The following is a 17,524-nucleotide window of genomic DNA, read 5'->3' as shown; positions in this document are numbered from 1 at the left end:
TTGTGATCAAAGTAATACAGAGAATTTTAAAAATCAAGTTTATTTTAGCCTAAGCTAGTTTTACCACTGATTGGCACTTTATTAGGATAACAAAAACTGTTTCTTAACCGTTTTAACTCCCACAGAATTCTTGGGTCCTAATGTGAGCCATATTAAACCCAGGAATTGGTGAAAACCTGCATTTGAAAAACACCTGGTGACAGTACACATTTGTGTGTGGTCAGTAATTCAAGGATTCCTTTTATTTTCAACAATTTATATAACAGTTCTTAGAAGTAGTATGCCAAAATGACCATAAAAGATACAATAATTAATACATATTTACATTCTTAAAAATAGTTACTCTTGAGGTTGACAAAGCTGTCACTATCCCAAATGAGTGTGACACAACAAACTAGTGGAAGAATCAGTTTTTCGAATTCAGGCTGAATTGTTCATTAATAGTCTCACTTTCCAGAAACAACTACATAGTGACTTCTCGTGCCCAATGACATGTGAGATTTAATTAAAAATTAGTGGGCGTTTGAAATTGAATTTTTAGCATCTCACAGTTGTATGTAACAGTTTGTAGACCCAATTTGGATACAGTCAGTAAAAATGTTTTAATCAGAGTGAGATTTTTACTATTAAAGATGATATCTGGTAACCCAGAGTCTTGATAAAAATCCATCCTTAAATGCAGAAATAATATCAGTCACTGGGAATATTTTTGTATTGGATCAATTCAGAATAAACTATTTGGACTGGTTCATTGGTAAGGTTAAGTAACATTGGGGTTCTTGACTCCCCTCCAGTATCCCAGGGCAGTATGAATATCCTGTTAAAACCCTTCCAGAAGAGAGTGTCAAAGGGAATACCTAGTTGTCTGAGCACTCTGGGTGCTCTGTTTTCATTGACGGACATTGGATTTACTCTAAGCTGGTTTGCTAAAACGAATTGGAGAGACATTTTTTTCCACAGTGTAGCTGGACAGTCATGAGAATGTCTTGTAAATTTCAGTAAAATGCAGACTTTAAAGTAGGAACATACATAGCAGGTTTTACTTAAAGAAGAGCATCACATTTAAGTAATAAATTTAACAAGTTAAACAATAAAATCCTAAGCACTTAAAGATTCCAAACATTTGCAGACGAGAATATTAGGCCAAGATAGTGTTTTAGCCTAGAAACAGATGCGGTTGGGAATGAAGTTTTAACCAGTCTCTCCATTCTAAGGCCTGACCACATTTTGTGTTAGAGCAGAGAGTTAACAGATCTTAATTATAGTAAACAATTTAGCAAATACTATTAGAGAGCAAAAGGGAATACATGTGTGATGAGATGACAACAGAGACTTTTAATCAATGTCTCCAAATGGGAAAGGAACACGTTTTTTATTTACTGCATTTTAGTTTTAGGGAAAGGAATTAATTTTAGAAGAGGCTGAAAAACTACCTATAATTAAAGTATTGGCCTTGTGTTCATCTTAGATACTATCAGAACTAGTTACGTTTCTTTTTCAAAAATAAATTGTACAAGCAGGGATCAACACCTCAGAGGGTACTCAGGGGAACCCTTTTCTCAGGGCTTTATTTTTTACCATGTTAAATTTACTAATGAAGACTTGAGCAAAATGTGGGTCGGCCATATAATGGTATGTTTTCACCGTGGAGGGGAGAGGCTCCACAGCCACCACTGGGCATGCTGTCTGCACGGAAGAGCAGCTGGGGGCCAGGTGGCAGGATGTCTTTGTGATGTAGTCCACAAGTCTGTTGTACTGTTGTTCTGACAGTCTCTCTCGGGCTCCATCCACCTAGGATCCAAAAATAAAGTCTCAAGGTTGCCAAATTTTCATAATGGGACTCCCATGACCAAAGTATTCCTTCTGTTTTTGACTCATACATCTGTGCATTATGCTTTGAGGTCCTCTAATAAAGCCATTTTTATCCAACGCTGTGCTTTTTATTTTTCCTCTGAGCTGTGGCAGTGGTAACACTGCGCTTTCAGCAGTACAAACGAAGCTCTGCATGGGACTGTTAGGACAACCTCCTTTGAATACGCGTTTGGTGTTGTGTGAAATTCCCATGTTTGAAGTTGATGATTTGGTAACATTTTACTCATTAACTATTAAACATCTGTCACTGCTCTTTACTAACCAGCTCAGGAACAAAGAAGAGTGTCTTTCCTCTGCATAAATCAACATTAAACTCGCATCCTGAAATAAAAGTTCTGTTTGCCTGTCTCCTTAAACCTCTAAAGTTTGACAGAAAAAATTCTAGAGAAGAGCACCTCTTTCAAACCAGTGGCTTTGGACAGAGCATTAAAAAAATAAATACCTTTTGAACTGTAACATTTTCTGTTTTTATAAACACTAGGATTTAAAGCCAGAGGTCGGGGGGGGGGGGGTGGGGGAAACTGGGCAGAGGAAGGGGAAATTTTTATGGAAAAAAAGGGAGGATGCAAAGTACATTTATGGTTCATAAAAGTCTGGCTCATCTTCAGTGGAATTCAAATAGGGGAACTGAGATATACTACCTAAGTTCTTAAGTGAGATTTTCTGAGAAAGCACCCATCAAAGGCAATTGGATCTATAAATTCTCCCCACCCTGAGCTTTTGTAGCTATCTAGGGTGTAGATCACGTGGACTGGGACGTTTCCAGTATAAACTACTGATCTGTGGGAATCAGGTAGCCGCTGGCCTTTTCAGTGGTTCTGTACCTACCAAATGTTGGCAAGATCACTCCGGGTAAGAATTAACAAGGGCTTTTGAGTCCTCAAAGTAGTAGTAATGTAAAGAATTTCTGTGTTTCTGTGTAGGGCACAGAAACAGTGCAGCCAAGGGTGTCTTAAAAGCTGTACAAAGCCAGTAGACGGTAAGGAGTAAGGGCCTGCCAGAAAAATAAGTAGGGCATCCGTTAGAGTTCGGATCTCCTGTTTTGCAGCTTGGGAAAGAAAATAAAGGCCCCCAAAGTTTCACTGACAGATGAAAGCTGTGTACCACCAGGAAAAGGCCAGAGCTCTGATGATATCATTTGATGGGGTCAGAATTCAGCTGGAAAGCTTTGAAAACACAGAAAGTCTTAATTGCTCCTCCTGAACAGCAGCACAGGAAAACCCGTGCTGTGAAAGGAACCTGGCCAAGGAATAAATTGACCTTCTGACTCACGTTGAGCCTCTCATAAGGGATTTCAATAATGTGCCAGGCATATTAAGCAATTATTACCCTAAAAATGGCTGCATTTAACCAAGAAAAGCAAATGCTGATTTAAAAATATTTGAATCCTGCCACATTTCAATATACTGAGTGATGTCATCTACAAATTAATTCCTTCCAAATTTCAAAGGAGCTGTGTTTCCTAGTATCTGAAGCAAAAAAAGCAGAAAAGCCATTTTATATGAAGATCTAAAAATACTGTTCTTAGTTTTCCCTGGAAGACAGCAGGTAGGCTTCTTAACCCAGGTTTACATCTGTGGATTCGGTTTGCAGGTGACTAGTCCTGACTGACGTGAGCATGGCAGCTGAGGAAAAGTCCCCGTGTCAGGCAGCACTGCCGAGCGATTCCCCCGCCTCGTTTGGCGCATACACTGGGTCACAGCACTCCTACGGAAGGGTGTGCCGTCTCAGAAAAGAAACGGGCATTTTGTTGTAAAGTTTGGGTCTCCTTTGGGGTGAGTGGGGAAGGGGGTAGGGTTTGGACACAGGACTGAGGGGGCAGTTATTTCCTGTTTCTTAGGAGTTGGGGGAGGTAAAGTGGGATAGGTTCAGAGAAAGAATTTGGGGGCTGACCGCGTACTGGATCTCCACCATTTCTGTCCTGTGCCGGGACAGCCAGGTGCTGCTGGGTAAACTCCACAGCTGCCCTGCACTATTCCTGCCCTCAGTCATCTCTTCCGGCCTCTTCCCCCTTAATCCAGCCCCCTGTTCTCCCCGAGTACCGATGGAAGACCAGTGTTGAGCATGGTGTCCAGAGCATCAGTGCTTTTCTGCCTCTAACTCCGTGATCCCATGGTCTCAATTAACCTTGGCAACTTCTACGAGTGGTGACTCCAGCTATCATCTCATTAACCCCCAGAGAAGCAGGCCTGTTCCTTCCCAGCTATGATAATTCCCCACAGTACCCTCCTCAAACAAAAGCCAAAGGGAGAAGGATCACAACTGAAGACAGTAGAGACCGTTTTAACAACAAAAGCTGAATCTCCGATCTTCAGTTTAAGATACGAGATATTTCCCAAGCAGCTAAGGAATAACGATAGATTCCCGAGGGCCTTGGAAGTTTCTCTTTAGGGACCAAGGACTTGAAGATAATGACAGCGTCCCTTGCCAAATCCTGCAGCCAGATCACTGCTGCTTTATTGTCAACTGGATCAGAAGATTTTGGCAGATCTAAAGTCGGCCTGGACATCTGACCTCTGTTTATTCCCAGAAAGTCATCAACTCGAAGAGCAATGTGCGCCTAGTGCCAAGCCCCAGCTTAAAGCCTGACTGATTAGGATCCAAGAAGCTAGAGAAATCTCAGAGTTGTTGTGGTTGGCTGCCTTCCCTCTTCTCAGATAATTTTACCCAAACAGTGGTGCGAGGGAGACACAGGCTCCCATACCAGGAAGAAAATAAAGAACGGGGCAGGACCTGCCGCAGGCAGGTTTGCTGTCCTTTCCTGGGGCCACTCAGTCCTCAGGTTAGGACCAGCAGGTCCCAGCTTGCCACTGACCTGCACTCCCCTTGCTGAGTGGAAAAACAGGTCTGCTTCGTAGGTCAACTCTTAGAGACCCTTGGATCAGGCAGTGAATGGGGAGGCAGGATCAGAGCAGTTTTCCACGGGGTGCACCTGCTCGCCGCTAGACTGTAGGAAGCTGGTGTCTGTCGCTCTTGTCAGGGCTCACCCCTGACCCCCAGTGTGCCCTGCCTGGGCCTCCATCCCGTGGCAACTTCTGTGTGGTCGGGAGCCAGCGTGCAGTACAGGAACAGGCCAGGCTGGGCCAGAGAGCTGCCCCAAGAGCCTAAGCGGCAGCCCAGGGGGTGCCCCACGGTACTTAAGGGATGGGAATCTGCCCCGTGGGAAAGGGAACGCTGAGCCACACACAGTACAGAGCAGGGGGAGGAAAGAGATTCGTGCCCAGAATTCTGACCCGTGAGGTCTTGGAGTGGAAACGGGGGAGAGAGTGAGTGAGACCTCCTTCCTGGTTTGTGAACTTGTTTCCCGGTCCCCTCACTTCCGTGGCAGTCCTCTCCTGTGCCACCAGACTTGTGCCTGCTTTGTGGAGCAGCAGCACAGAATTGCTGCCTCGGCCCTGGCCCTTCTTGGACACACCTGTGTGTCCTGGAGCTCCGCTGTCCCGTCTCCTTCAGCACCCCGGCGCCCCGACGACCACGCCTCGTTCAGTTCTTAGGGTGGCATAGCCCCAGGCCTCAAGTCCATCTGGCCCGCTGCTGGGCTCCCCTAACGGAGCCTCACACACACACACACACCTGGGTTGGGGCTTCCCAACTTGCTTCCGCACGGGCCCCCTTGTCCCCCTCCCCCACGCCGCTTCCTGTGACGGCCCTCCCGGTCCCCAGCAGCCTCCACAGGCTGCAGCCCCAACTGCCTGGTTACCGGCGGTCAGCCTGCATCTCTGCTTCCCTGGCCGTTAGCCGCGCAGTCCCCCCGTTTTCTGAAATGTACCTCCACGTCGCAGGCCACTCGCGGCTGCCTGAGCTGCACGATGAGCAGGCTGTTTTGCTTGCTGTCCTGTGCACAGTCGATCTCCGTGACAGGGAAGGCCTGCTGCTGCGTGTCCTCGCTGACGCTCACCACGAAGAGCACTTCCGAGGTCAGCAGCAGGCACCCTTCGTGCTCCTGGCCTGAGCCCCTCACCAGAACCACATCCAGGGCCATGTGGACTTCCGGTCTGCCCAGAGACTGAAGCATTTTCCTGTTTCAGAGGAGAGAAGTGAGGCTAGAAGCCAGTTTGGAAAAGATGGTCCTGTATCAGTGCGCACTGTACCAAGGGCTGGGGCATTCTTACGCGAAGGTCCCCAGAGGCAAAGGGCCCTCGCCAATCTGATGATCAACTTTAGCCTCACACATAATGGCCACTTTCTTTTTTTTTAACGTTTATTTATTTTTGGGACAGAGAGAGAGCATGAACGGGGGAGGGGCAGAGAGAGAGGGAGACACAGAATCGGAAGCAGGCTCCAGGCTCTGAGCCATCAGCCCAGAGCCCGATGCGGGGCTCGAACTCACGAACCGCGAGATTGTGACCTGAGCCGAAGTCGGACGCTCAACCGACTGAGCCACCCAGGCCGTAATGACCACTTTCATTCACAAACTGATTCTGGTCAACCGAATCCAGCTGCTTCCTGGGGACAAGGATTTCCCTTGGCTCTGACCAGCTCCTTTTCTTCCCATTAGAAACGTCACCCCTGATCAGAACGCTGGCTTCATGGAGAGTCCCCGGTCCCCTTGCAGGCCTAGGCTGCTCCATCAGCGTGCAGCTTCCCCCGAGGGGTGCGCGAGAGGCGTCCCACATCTGGGGACGGCAGCCTCTCCCTGGCGCTATGATGGCCTCGCGCCACCTGAGATGCCGAACGCGCGCCCCCCCCCCCCCCCCCCCCCGCAACCCCCGGGCTCCCCTGGAAGTAGGGGCCGTTAGCTCGACAGCAAGCCAGGCCCTGTTAACATGCGTATGCAGCTGAACAAGCATCTAGATAATCCTACCAGACATATTTGACGTGGCTGTTTGGGGCCCGGTCAGCATGTAGATCACTTGGCTGATAGCGCTGTTTGGGAAGCTGAGAAAGTCCAGCTCCATGTAAAATACCTGTGGCGAGAGAAGTAAGGGAGTTTTACTAGTTGTTTTTCTGGAAACCAGTTCCACGGTATAGTGATGTCATCTGCTTATAGCCATCCATAAAACACTACAGATCCAAAATGATGTCAAGTCTTTGGAAGCAGTCGTATGGATAGATAATCATTAAACACTGCAACGCTCTGAACTCTGGCGATCTTACATTAGCTACAAACTGAAAAATGAGTGAACGACAGTCCAAGCATAGGCTGGACTGGCAATTAACGGAAGCATCACGCTCCTGGGAGTAATCCATCCTGAGCAACAGCTCACACGCCATTACAGTTTATGCGATAAAGTCAAGATTGTTAGCTGACTTCCTTGCTTAATGTTACAATACTTCTGTATCTGTGCTGGGCTGGGCAAACAATAAAAAACACAACACACACAGAGATGCACACAAAGGCACATGGTTTGCCTAGATACAGTATTTCAGTGACTTAATCCAGCTGTTAAACACGAATCCATTTACATTTATGAGCACTTGTGGGGCCTCCGGTTTATTACACGCTCCCCCTGGTGCCGGCACCGAACGAGGGCACCCAGCAGCACCACGCGGCCTCCAAAGAGACTCTCCAGAACCAAAGATGGTACAGCATGTGTGCTTCCCGAGGGCTTGTAAATGTTTATAAACGAGGCACAGTCATTAGACTGAGAGTTAGTGGTTTGTAAAACCTTCAGTGCGGTAATAAAAGTTTTACAAGAATGATGGAAAGCAACAAGGCCACGTGAAGCTCTGCTCCGAGATGCTCTGACCTACGGGAGGGGTCCTCGGCCCGGGAGACTCCCGGTGAGGAACAAAGGGATTTATGAAGGATGGGCTGGGGTCTGCAGCCACGGAACGCTGTTTACTGATGTGTAAGCATCTGATAAAGGGAGTGTGCCCGGGCTGCTTTCGGGCTACGGCGGTTCTTTGTGCCCCGTTCCCTGTGAGTGAAAATGTCATTCACGGAAGGAGAGAGAGGGAGAAGGGGGGGGGGGGGGAGAGGGAGGGAGGGAGGGAGGGAGGGAGAGAGAGAGACAGAGACAGAGACAGAAACGGGGAGGGAGGAGGCAAGGGGAAAAGCCAAGGGGAACACATGTTCGCATCTGTGTGGTCTCTGAAAGCCCCTCCGGATGGTTGCCAGAGGGGGGCATTTGTCTCCCCCTCTCCCCTTCTCAGACACTCCTGTCGGCCCCACGGAGGCGCGGGGTGCCTGCGGTGAGATGTACCCCGGCCACTATGGCCGGAGGCAGAGGGCTCGCGTGTCTGACAGCCCAGCCCTCCTGCGGTCTGTGAGAGTGGCCGGACAGCCGGCTGGAGGACCAGAATGAGGGCACGGAGTGTCGGTAAAAAGGGAACAGTCGCGGTCACCTGTTTGTCAGGGCACTGCGGTGCGCTCTGCCAAGAGCGCAGAACAGAATACGGGGGGAGGCGCTTCCTGCGGCACACCCATCACTCCTGCGTGTACACGAGCGTGGGAGGGGCCCGGCACCCCACCATCCGAGAGCAGGTGGTGCCACGAGCCCGTTCCCCACAGCTGTCTGCTCGGGGAAAGGCTTTCCGGGAACTCGGCCCAGGGGCCGCGGCCCAGAGCCCGCAGAAGCAGGGCTCTGTGAGCGCGTGTGCGCGAACCCACGTACGCACGCGCGCGCACACACGCTCCTCTCTCCGAATACATACATGCTGCCTCCACACAGGTATCTTCCTGCCTTATAACCTACTTTTCCTTTCAAACTGGTCACCAGAAAAAGTAATAGTTCTATCCTCTGCTTCAATATTTTCTACATATCGCTCTCAACTGCCTTCGGCCTCTCACTGGTGACTTCTCACTAAAGTCCATTTTATTTAGATGTACTGTAAAAAGATTCTGTGAGATAGATATAATGAAATTACAAATTGATTCCTGGGCCTTTAATTATTATAATTTATGATTAGTACTATGATTCTACCCTTTGCACAAATAAGTGTAAGGAGCTGAGAAAGACGGCTATTTACCTACTTGTAGATGTATCCATTTTACTTTCACTGCTTTGCCAGGCGAAGGCCTACGTTAACTCAGAGACCCTAATCGCAAACTAATCCGTGACGTCTGAGCTGGCCTGTCAGGTGCCCCGCGACTTACCATAGCCAGTCTGTGACACGAGCTCAGCGGCTCCTCCGATGGGCTTTGTGAACACCCCCATGATTCCTTTCCCCACGCCCGAGATGACACCCTTGGCCTTGTGTCCTGCTGAAGCATGAGCTTCCGATGTTCTCTGGAAGTTCTGCATGGGCTGATCGACTATGCCAGCAATTGCACCTGAAAAACAGCAAATGCCTCCAGTGAGGACTGAGGCTTAAAATCCCGAGAAAGTGAAAACCTTCAATCCAGAAGACAGTTTTATGTGGACTGAAGATGAAAATGCACCCTCCTTAGGAAGTTCTTTACTATACATTTATTCATCAATTACGTAAGTTCATGGAGCACTGACTTAGACATGTATGATCTTCACCAGAACATAATATTCAGCCTGGGTTTTTGGTCCATCACAGTTAGGATCTGTGAAGTCCGGTTCAGAATTTAATAACCAAGTCAGACTATTCCAAAGTGACACTTCACACGCCTTTGTCCAGAAGACAAAGAGGAGAGAGCAAGCCTGCTCAGCCTGACACATTTGCACTGAAGTAAGAGGGTGAAAAAAACTGGAAGAGACCGTCCCCTTTCCATGTTCTCCCTTTTAATAGTGATAAGAGAAATTCTTTAATAATATATTAATGTAATTGTTGACACAGCAATTATTTCTATTATAGCTAATCTGTTTTGAGTGCTTGCTATGTGCTGGGGACTATATCGAGTGTTATTTGTATGAGATCATTAATCCTCATAATCCTAGGAGTCGGACGTGGTTTTTATCCTCAGCTCCTAGATAAGGCCGAGGAGCACAGAGGTTAAGGAGTTTGTCCCCAAGGTCACACAGCTGTCCTATGCCTGAGCCAGGGTTTGAGTCTAGAGAGGCAGAGTCCCAGCCCAGCTCTAAACCACCAAGCTGTTCACTGATCCTGTTTATAAAAGAGGCTGTCCAGTCTGCCAGTCTTAGAAAAACCTCCTTCCTTCCTACTTCCATTGAGGTTTGGCCGCTTGCTCTTCACTTCAGAACAGCTACCCTGCTCTCAGCAGTCTGCTCCTGCGGTTTTCCCAGAGGACAGCCCGGTCAGGTATTCTGGAGGGCGAATCCCTCAGCCTCCTGTGGGTCCTTCCTCTTGTTCCTCTTACTTTGAGACTTCATAAGGGCTTCACTGGTCCCAGTTTTGTTTTGTTTTTTCTTTCCCCCAATGATGGAGTGGAGGGTTCTCTAGCTCAGTAAGAGGTAAACATTTTATTACAGTTCTTGACAGAATTTTCTGTTTTCAACTCAGTCCTGCTAGGATTAATGGAAAGGATGGAAGATGCAGAGTTCCCCTGGTAGAAATTTTAGTACATGTCAAAACCCATTATTCCAAATGCCACTAATTCAAAGTCTCTTGGGTAAACGGAGATTTCCAGGTCTCTGTTAATGACCTGCTAATTTCAAGTAATATTCCCCTGAACAAAATCCAGTAAAACAAAGGCCAGTTCCTTCGGGTCAATTGTAAAGGGAAAGTTCTTCATGGATTCCATTCCTCTGAATTTGGACAGAGCCATTTAAATTTATGTATCAACAGATTAAGAATGACCTGAGGCGACGGGTCTGTTTCTCAGCCTTGACCAAAGCTTCCCAAACCTTCTCAGCAACTGACTGGGGAGGCAGAGGACGCTGCTCCCCAGTGGCCCCAGCTGCCCTGGCTGTGGAGGGCCGAGGGGTCACTGTTTCATCGCCCTCCAGACACCCCTCCCGGCACTCAGGCTGGGGAGGCTTGCCTCGTGTGTTTAGGAGGAGGACTGTGATGTCCTGCTGTCCATCCATGAGGTTGGGAGTCAGAGCAGCTGGGAAGTGTCAATGGGGGTGGTGGCCACCATTGGTGCACGGCAGAGGCAAGAACCGTGGGGGTCTTTCCTTCAGATCATCTCAGGGTAGACAGTTCAAAGGGAATAGCATCAAATCAAAGAATATAGCTTTTGTGGGGCGCCTGGGTGGCTCAGTCGGTTGAACGTCCGACTTTGGCTCAGGTCATGATCTCACGGTTTGTGGGTTCGAGCCCCGCATTGGGCTCTGTGCTGACGGCTCAGAGCCTGGAGCCCGCTTCGGATTCTGTGTCTCCTTCTCTCTCTGCCCCTCCACCACTTGTGCTCTGTCTCTCTCTGCCTCTCAAAAATAAAATAAATGTAAAAAAAAAAAAAAAAAAGAATACAGCTTTTGTAACGTCATGATCTGATTTCTTTGAAAGGTCTCCATGCTTAAGTCAGTAGGAAAACGGAGGGAAATACAAACTCACCAATAGATTAAATTATTTAAGAAATGCCTTTTCTCAAGGACAGATTTCCATTAAGACTATTAAAATTGAGTTGAGGGGCCTGTGGTTACTTCACGGAGAAGCTTCCACTTCCCTTTAACGTGCCAGGCCTAACCTCTACGAGGAACGTAGAGCCTTGATGGCCGTGAGTATCCATATAGAGCTCTAACTTCTAACTTCTACCTGCCTAAGTGCAAACAGGTATCACAGTGAAACTCCCCTTTGATCTTCCACTTTCTCCGGCCACCAGCCACAGGGAGGGCTCAGTAACCGCGGCTTTGATAGATAAACTCTTTGGGCAGCCCAGAGAGTGGAAAATCTGAACCTCATGACAAGGTGTTAGATTCTCAGAGGTAGAGAAGGAGCTGTCAGATCCCATGCCTCCGCCCAGCACCAGACCCTGGAGGGGAAAAGCTGGCCCATCACACACACCAACACCTCACTGGTCACCAGGTGTGAGCCGGAGACCAGAGAGGCCGTGAGAGACTAGCAGCCATTTCGCGGCATCTGCAGCCCTGCCCGGAGAGAGGCAGCTTCTCTCAGGGCTTCAGCAGGCTCTCTTATTAGGTCTAATCCACCTAAATCCCACGACTGGTAAATTATTTACTGTCATATACTTGACCTCTGCTCTAAGTAGTGGAAACTGATCCCCAAACTTGTCTGTTGGCATCAGGCCCACGGGGCGGGCGGCCACATGGAGCCGGCTGTGATGTGATGAAGGGAGGTGCAGAAGGAAGCGTGCCTCGGAGGGGAGTTTCCGTGCGCTCTGCGCGTGCCGGGCGAGGCAGAGGCGGGAGGTGTTCCCTTTGCTACCCTTTAGTTGGAGGAGGAAGGCTTTCTTTGTGAAGCAAGGAGGGGGGGGGGGGCCTCCCTCACTCTTCCAGGACCAGCTCCCCAGCCTTGGGCGGAAAACACTGCTCGCCGCTCTATGAAGCTTCCTGCCTATGTGGCTGTTTTGGTGCTACCCTCGCCACGTGCTGTAATTTTACTTTGGACACTTTTTTTTTTTCCAGATCCCAACAGCAGAGGCACAGGCCTAAGGCGGGCAGTACGGCACAGCACTTCAGAGACGAACCAAACCTACACATAGAGTACGGGAGGTATTCTAGCTTGAGGCCGGAACAGATTAATTTCACCGGGGAGGAAGCACTTCTGTTATTCCCAGATTCTCCACTAACTGCAACCCGCCTGCCGACGGCCGGTAGTGGCATCGGGACTGCTCATCGGTGCCAAGTCCTGGTGCCTGGCTCTTCCTCCCTCACTCCAGGGCAAACGTCCCGATTCACCTGGGAGAGGCCGATTTGGGTGGGATTCCGAGGGGCAGACCAAGCGTGGCGTGCACACGGAGGGTGTGGCTGCTGGGAAATCCGGCAGTGCTTCGGCCATCAGGCAGCGGCCCAAGAGAAGGGGATGACAGAAGCAAGCTCTGACATCCTGCCTTTGGTATTCACGAGAGAGAAGTCACGTCTGGGAGGGAACACGGAGTGTGACCGTGACACGGAGCTCACATCCTCTCCCAGCACGGACTCCAGGGTGCAGGAGAAAGGGGGGTGTTTGGGAGTGGGTTTGGTAAATGTGGGGAAGCCTTATTACCAATTCTGTAGGCTAAACAGAGTTTTCCCCAAAGCCACTGCTCTCTCAAAACTGGTGGCGCTCGTCCAAGCGCCTCGGCGGCATCTCTCCGCCGGCTGACACTTCCTTGCTGACTCGGGGCGACGCGGCTGGGCACGGCAGCTAACGACTCCCTTTGATTTTTCAAGGACCTCGTAACACTCCACAGTGTCCCCATGAGGGTGAAACAGAGGCAAGAAGGCCCACCAAACCCATAAACATTTGGGGAAAATGTGTTTTTCCTACCCTGGAACTTTCAATTGTTCAGTCTCCCCACATCCTGATTGTTTCCAGGCTCGGAGCTCTCCCGGGTGGGTGACATGTGGAAAAGCCCAGGCTCTTGTCCTGGTGGAGGTGTGACCTGGGCAAGTCACTTAACTTCCTATCTGTGCCAGGGCTTGCAGATCAGACAGGATGACACAGGTGAAAATGCTCCGTCAACTCTCAAGTGGTCTTTCAATATATTTTTGCTAACTGGGTTGTAAATGTTTCTTCTAGAGGAAGAAACCGAGGAACTAATATTCTGGTTTCACTCAGCATGGGTTTCAAACAAAATGATAATAGCTCTAAGTTCAATCAGGCACTTCATTGCATTTAGCAGTTGTAAGCACCATTTCTGGGGATAAATTAAATGGTGATAAATCTAGAATTTCCTAGGTGAGGGACTTGATTGGTCCTCCTCTTGTCCCTCCTCTCGTCTTCCTGCTACACATCAGGTAGTTCTAGGACTGGACGTTTTTGAGATGACCCGGTGATTAAGTAGGACAGAGAGTTCTTGAACTCCCAGAGGGAAGGCGGCAGATTTGAGCCAACTCGGAGATGCCCACTGGGAACTAAAAATGTCTGAGGAGCATGGCAATGGGCGCCTCGCTCAGGGTGCGCGGCTAGAGGCGGTGCTCCTGGGGGCCCAAGGTCAGGCGGGTGCCTGCACGTGCAGTCAGCGCACAGCCAGAAGGGATTTCCATCATCCACAGAACTCCGAGGTCTTTGGAAATTACCAGAAATGCAGAAAGACTGTGAGCCCACTCACAGAAGAAGAAGTTTCACAGACAGACTAAATGATTCCCTCGCATGTGTATGAGGTTGTACAAGACGTGATAGAGCAACGATGGGAGTTTTAGGACTTTCTGGCCTGGTTAACAACAGGCGCCGAATTAAAAAGTGGGACACCGCAGAGGGAGGATCGTGGTTCCTCACATAATGGATTTCTACCACCAGGCCCAATTTTACACAGTGGCACCTGGGTAGCGGGTGTGGGCTTGTCTGGGTGGGAAAAGGACGGACTGGTTGGGAGGGATACAGCCACAGGCCAGCCAGCTCGGGTCTCCTCTGCTGAGCACCTGTGAACCCCAAACAGAGCTTGGCTAGAGGGAAGGAAGCTCTCCTGCCCAGTGTAGAGGGCCTAGAAGCCCATGATTCTTAGCCAAAAAAGGCCCCAAAGACCCCAAAGACCCCATCCAATGACCTGAAGCCTCCAAGATAACCTCAGTCACTTCCTGTGGTTCCAGCAACTTGATCCCTTGAACTGAAACTAAAGCAAGACTGCTCCCGCCACTGTCTGCTTGTCTTTCTCTGGTGGGACGCTCTTTGAAATGAGGCAACTATTACAGTTTCTTTGCTACCAGAACCTAATAATGAGTATCAGTGGTGCTGTTTACCAAACACGGACACTTTGCCTGGCACAGGTCATTATTATTACCTCTAAATCATGTTATTACCAGCCCCAATTTACAAAGGAGAAACCCAAGTTCAGAGAAGAGAAGAACACGCCTGAGGTCACAAAGAAAGGACCCTGACACCCTCGTCTGGGTCCGCTGGCCCCTCAGGAATGTGGCTCGCTCCCACGCCACTGTGCCTTCCCCGGAGCAGACACCCTGGCCTCCGGGCTGCTCCTCTACCTGGAAGTTCCATCCCAGGTCATACGTAAGCCTCCCAGTTTCCACGCGCATCATCACACGACAGTGCCCCACACCACAGAATGTTACGACTTAAACAATTTCCAGTAACTTGACCTGAGCTAACATCTCACTGCTTCCTCCCAGGGCCTCGGCTGGCTGCGCTGCGGGCTGAGGCTAGAAATGCAGACTGGAGAGAGGACAAATCCTTTCAAGCTCATCTTGTCTGACCTCTGCTCTCCCCGTTCTGGGCACTTTGATCTCCCTGAGATGCACACTCCTTCTGATGCACAGCAGGCCAGCTGCCAAGCAATACAGTTTTAAATTCCTTTGCAAACAAATAAACAAAAGATACCCTTGAAAATCCTGCTCTGCAAAATTTCAGCTCTGAAGCTTCCTTTTTATAGATCTTTCCAAAGCAACTTATTTTTCGAACATTTGTAGTCCTTGGAAATATCCACGGTAATCTTCACTTCTAACTATACCATCTGGCTGCTCGACAAACAGTAATTACTCTGAGGCCGAGCCTGCACTCTTGAAAAAAATAAAAGGGGAGAAGGGCTCCTCACTGAAGTTTATGTGACGTTTGTACGCCGCTGAAGTGCTTCTCAAAGGTGAGCGTCTGCCATATGTGCATGGCGGAGAGGGCGTGGCACAACGTCTGCCTGTGACCTTGACAAGGGAACAGCGGCCCTGTGCTGCCGTCCTTGCACTGACACCCCCACGCTTGGGGGGTGCCTATGGAAGGACACTTATGTGGGCGGGGTTGGGGTGGGGGTGGGTGGAGCCTGGGCCTCTGTGCAGGTGAGCCTCTATCCGGGAAGGTCAGGGGACGGCCCCATCACGGCTGCTCGATGGCTCTGGTAAGGATGTCCTGTCCCAGTGCCTCATGGATGCCGGGCAGGAAGCAGAGGGAGTGCCCTCCTCTCCCTGAGCCTCAGCTTTGCCTGCAGGAAGGATGGAAACCGTACAACCACCCCTAGTCCTGGGGAACTGAGCACCTGGCCGGCCCGCAGAGCCGCGAGCGCGCGTCCCCCACAGCCCCTTACCGAGCAGGCTGATGCCCAGGCGGGACAGGCCCTGTCGCAGCCCCTCGCCCAGGCTCTCGGGCAGCTGCCGCCGCCACTCCTCCTGCCGGTTGTAGTGCTCCTCATCCAGTGAGAGGCGGTCCATGTTCCGGGCCAGGCTCGTGGCCAGGTTGGTGATGGAGGTGAGGGTACCTGAGGGCACAAGAGCACGTGGGTTGGCCTTATGGTCACATACATGGGGGGCCCCCAGGGAGCGGTCCTCACAGGGCTGGTGGTGGGGGAGGGGTGCCTTGGGACCTGCCCAAGTGGTGAGTGATGGGGGCTTCCTTTGGGCAGCTTGAAGCAACAGCCTGAAGAAAATTGTGAAAAAAAGGCGAAGATTAACACTTGCTCACCAGGGTGACGGTACGCCTCAAAACGGGTCAGGCGAGAATCTCTGTTGCCAGAAAAATGCCCAGAGTTTCAGATGAAAGTAGCGTTCGCTATTGTTTGATGGCTTGGCTAGAGCACTCAGTTTTGAAGTCCTCACTGAGGCCCAGTTTTGAAAGTTAAAATTTGCTCTCAAAGGTTAAAGTCATGCTGCTGAATCTTAGATTGTAAAGAAATATTTCTATTTAGGAATAAAATAGGAATAAAATTTATTTCCCCCCTTCATCTCTCATAGCAGAGGGAGACCCTAAACTGTATCACCAGACATTCAGAGGCAACGATTGGTGCCGCACAGAACATGTGCGGTTTTGATTCTCGGGGTGTTAACTGAAAACAGTGAGGACAATAAAGGAGAGAAGACACGGGAAAGCCAGGACTATGTCGGGTTTTCTGGGAAGTCTGTGCAGGTCTCAGTGAAGCCACACTGAAAGACATCAATGGACAATCCTGACACTAACGAATTCACTCATCTGTGAGAGGATATCCGGCTCCAAGAGGAGACGGAAGATGTCGTTTTTGCCGCTGCATCTTTACCAATAACCTAAAAAGAAAAAGTCCACGTGCACGCGCAGACAGCAGCAAATGAGACAGATTTCCCTGAGAGAAGGAGAGAACAAGTGTAAAACACATTCGGTGAGTCAGTATGCTAAAATTACTGCGGGCTTCAGTTTAGCAGGTGTCGGTTGTCTTATTTGAAAATAAAAACAACAGAACCACAAAGACTCAAGTGTCGGGAGTGAGAAATCCGCCAGTGACTCATCGGTGAGCTCCTCCGGCTCTCAGCTCACAGGCCTCCCGGACGGCCGGGGCCCAGGGGAGTGGGCCCGGCCTCGTCCACACAACTCGGTTTACTGCTCTTGCCATTCTCCTGCCAGCCCCCCTCTAGGACGACGGGCGCTCATATTTCAGGCTCCTCTGCTTTTGAGCCTTCTGGAGACTTCTATAACCTACCCACTCATAACAGAGTTGCAGCACTGTTGACATTAAAAAGCCTTTTTTGGGGGAGAAGCCCTTTGCCCTGTTTTCCCTGCCTCCTGCTGAGAAGAAAAGGGGACTCAGATGGGCCTTGTTAGTTCCCGAGTCACTGCCAACCTGACCAAAATATCGTCAAGCACACACAGGGGTAAAACGAAAACATTCCCCTTCGTGCGGGCAGCAGTCTGGCTTCTGTGCCCCGTGACCTATCCGGGCCACAAGATGGCACTGTTGATGTGGCATATGCTGGAGGAAAGCTGGCTGGTCCCCTCCAAATCCGCTTCCATGTCCAAACGTATCCATGTCCTTCTGCAAGTTATGACAACTGTATCTACATTTAAAAAAATGAAGAGGCAACACAGTGTAAGGTTTCTGATGTGTAGCAGA

General features: G+C 49.8%; 1 protein-coding gene across 5 annotated transcripts in view; it reads right to left on the bottom strand.

Annotated features, from left to right (window-relative positions):
• Nucleotides 1-1,464: 1,464 nt before the first annotated feature.
• The window catches only part of VPS13B (vacuolar protein sorting 13 homolog B), an 803,192-nt gene continuing 787,132 nt past the window's right edge, over nt 1,465-17,524 (bottom strand). For all 5 annotated transcript variants that reach the window (XM_078441712.2, XM_078441707.2, XM_078441708.2 and 2 more), the window contains 5 exons: nt 15,755-15,925; nt 8,912-9,088; nt 6,677-6,779; nt 5,642-5,891; nt 1,465-1,791 (listed from right to left, as the gene is read on the bottom strand). In XM_078441712.2, the coding sequence (XP_078297838.2) occupies nt 1,543-1,791; nt 5,642-5,891; nt 6,677-6,779; nt 8,912-9,088; nt 15,755-15,925 (950 nt within the window). In that variant the 3' untranslated portion in view covers nt 1,465-1,542. The remainder of the gene's footprint in view (nt 1,792-5,641; nt 5,892-6,676; nt 6,780-8,911; nt 9,089-15,754; nt 15,926-17,524) is intronic.

Source organism: Panthera onca, chromosome F2 (assembly GCF_046562875.1).
Source record: "Panthera onca isolate mPanOnc1 chromosome F2, mPanOnc1 haplotype 2, whole genome shotgun sequence".
Classification (NCBI taxonomy): domain Eukaryota; kingdom Metazoa; phylum Chordata; class Mammalia; order Carnivora; family Felidae; genus Panthera; species Panthera onca.
The sequence above is the reverse complement of the archived record's forward strand: the minus strand, read 5'-3'. Positions and strand labels throughout refer to the sequence as shown.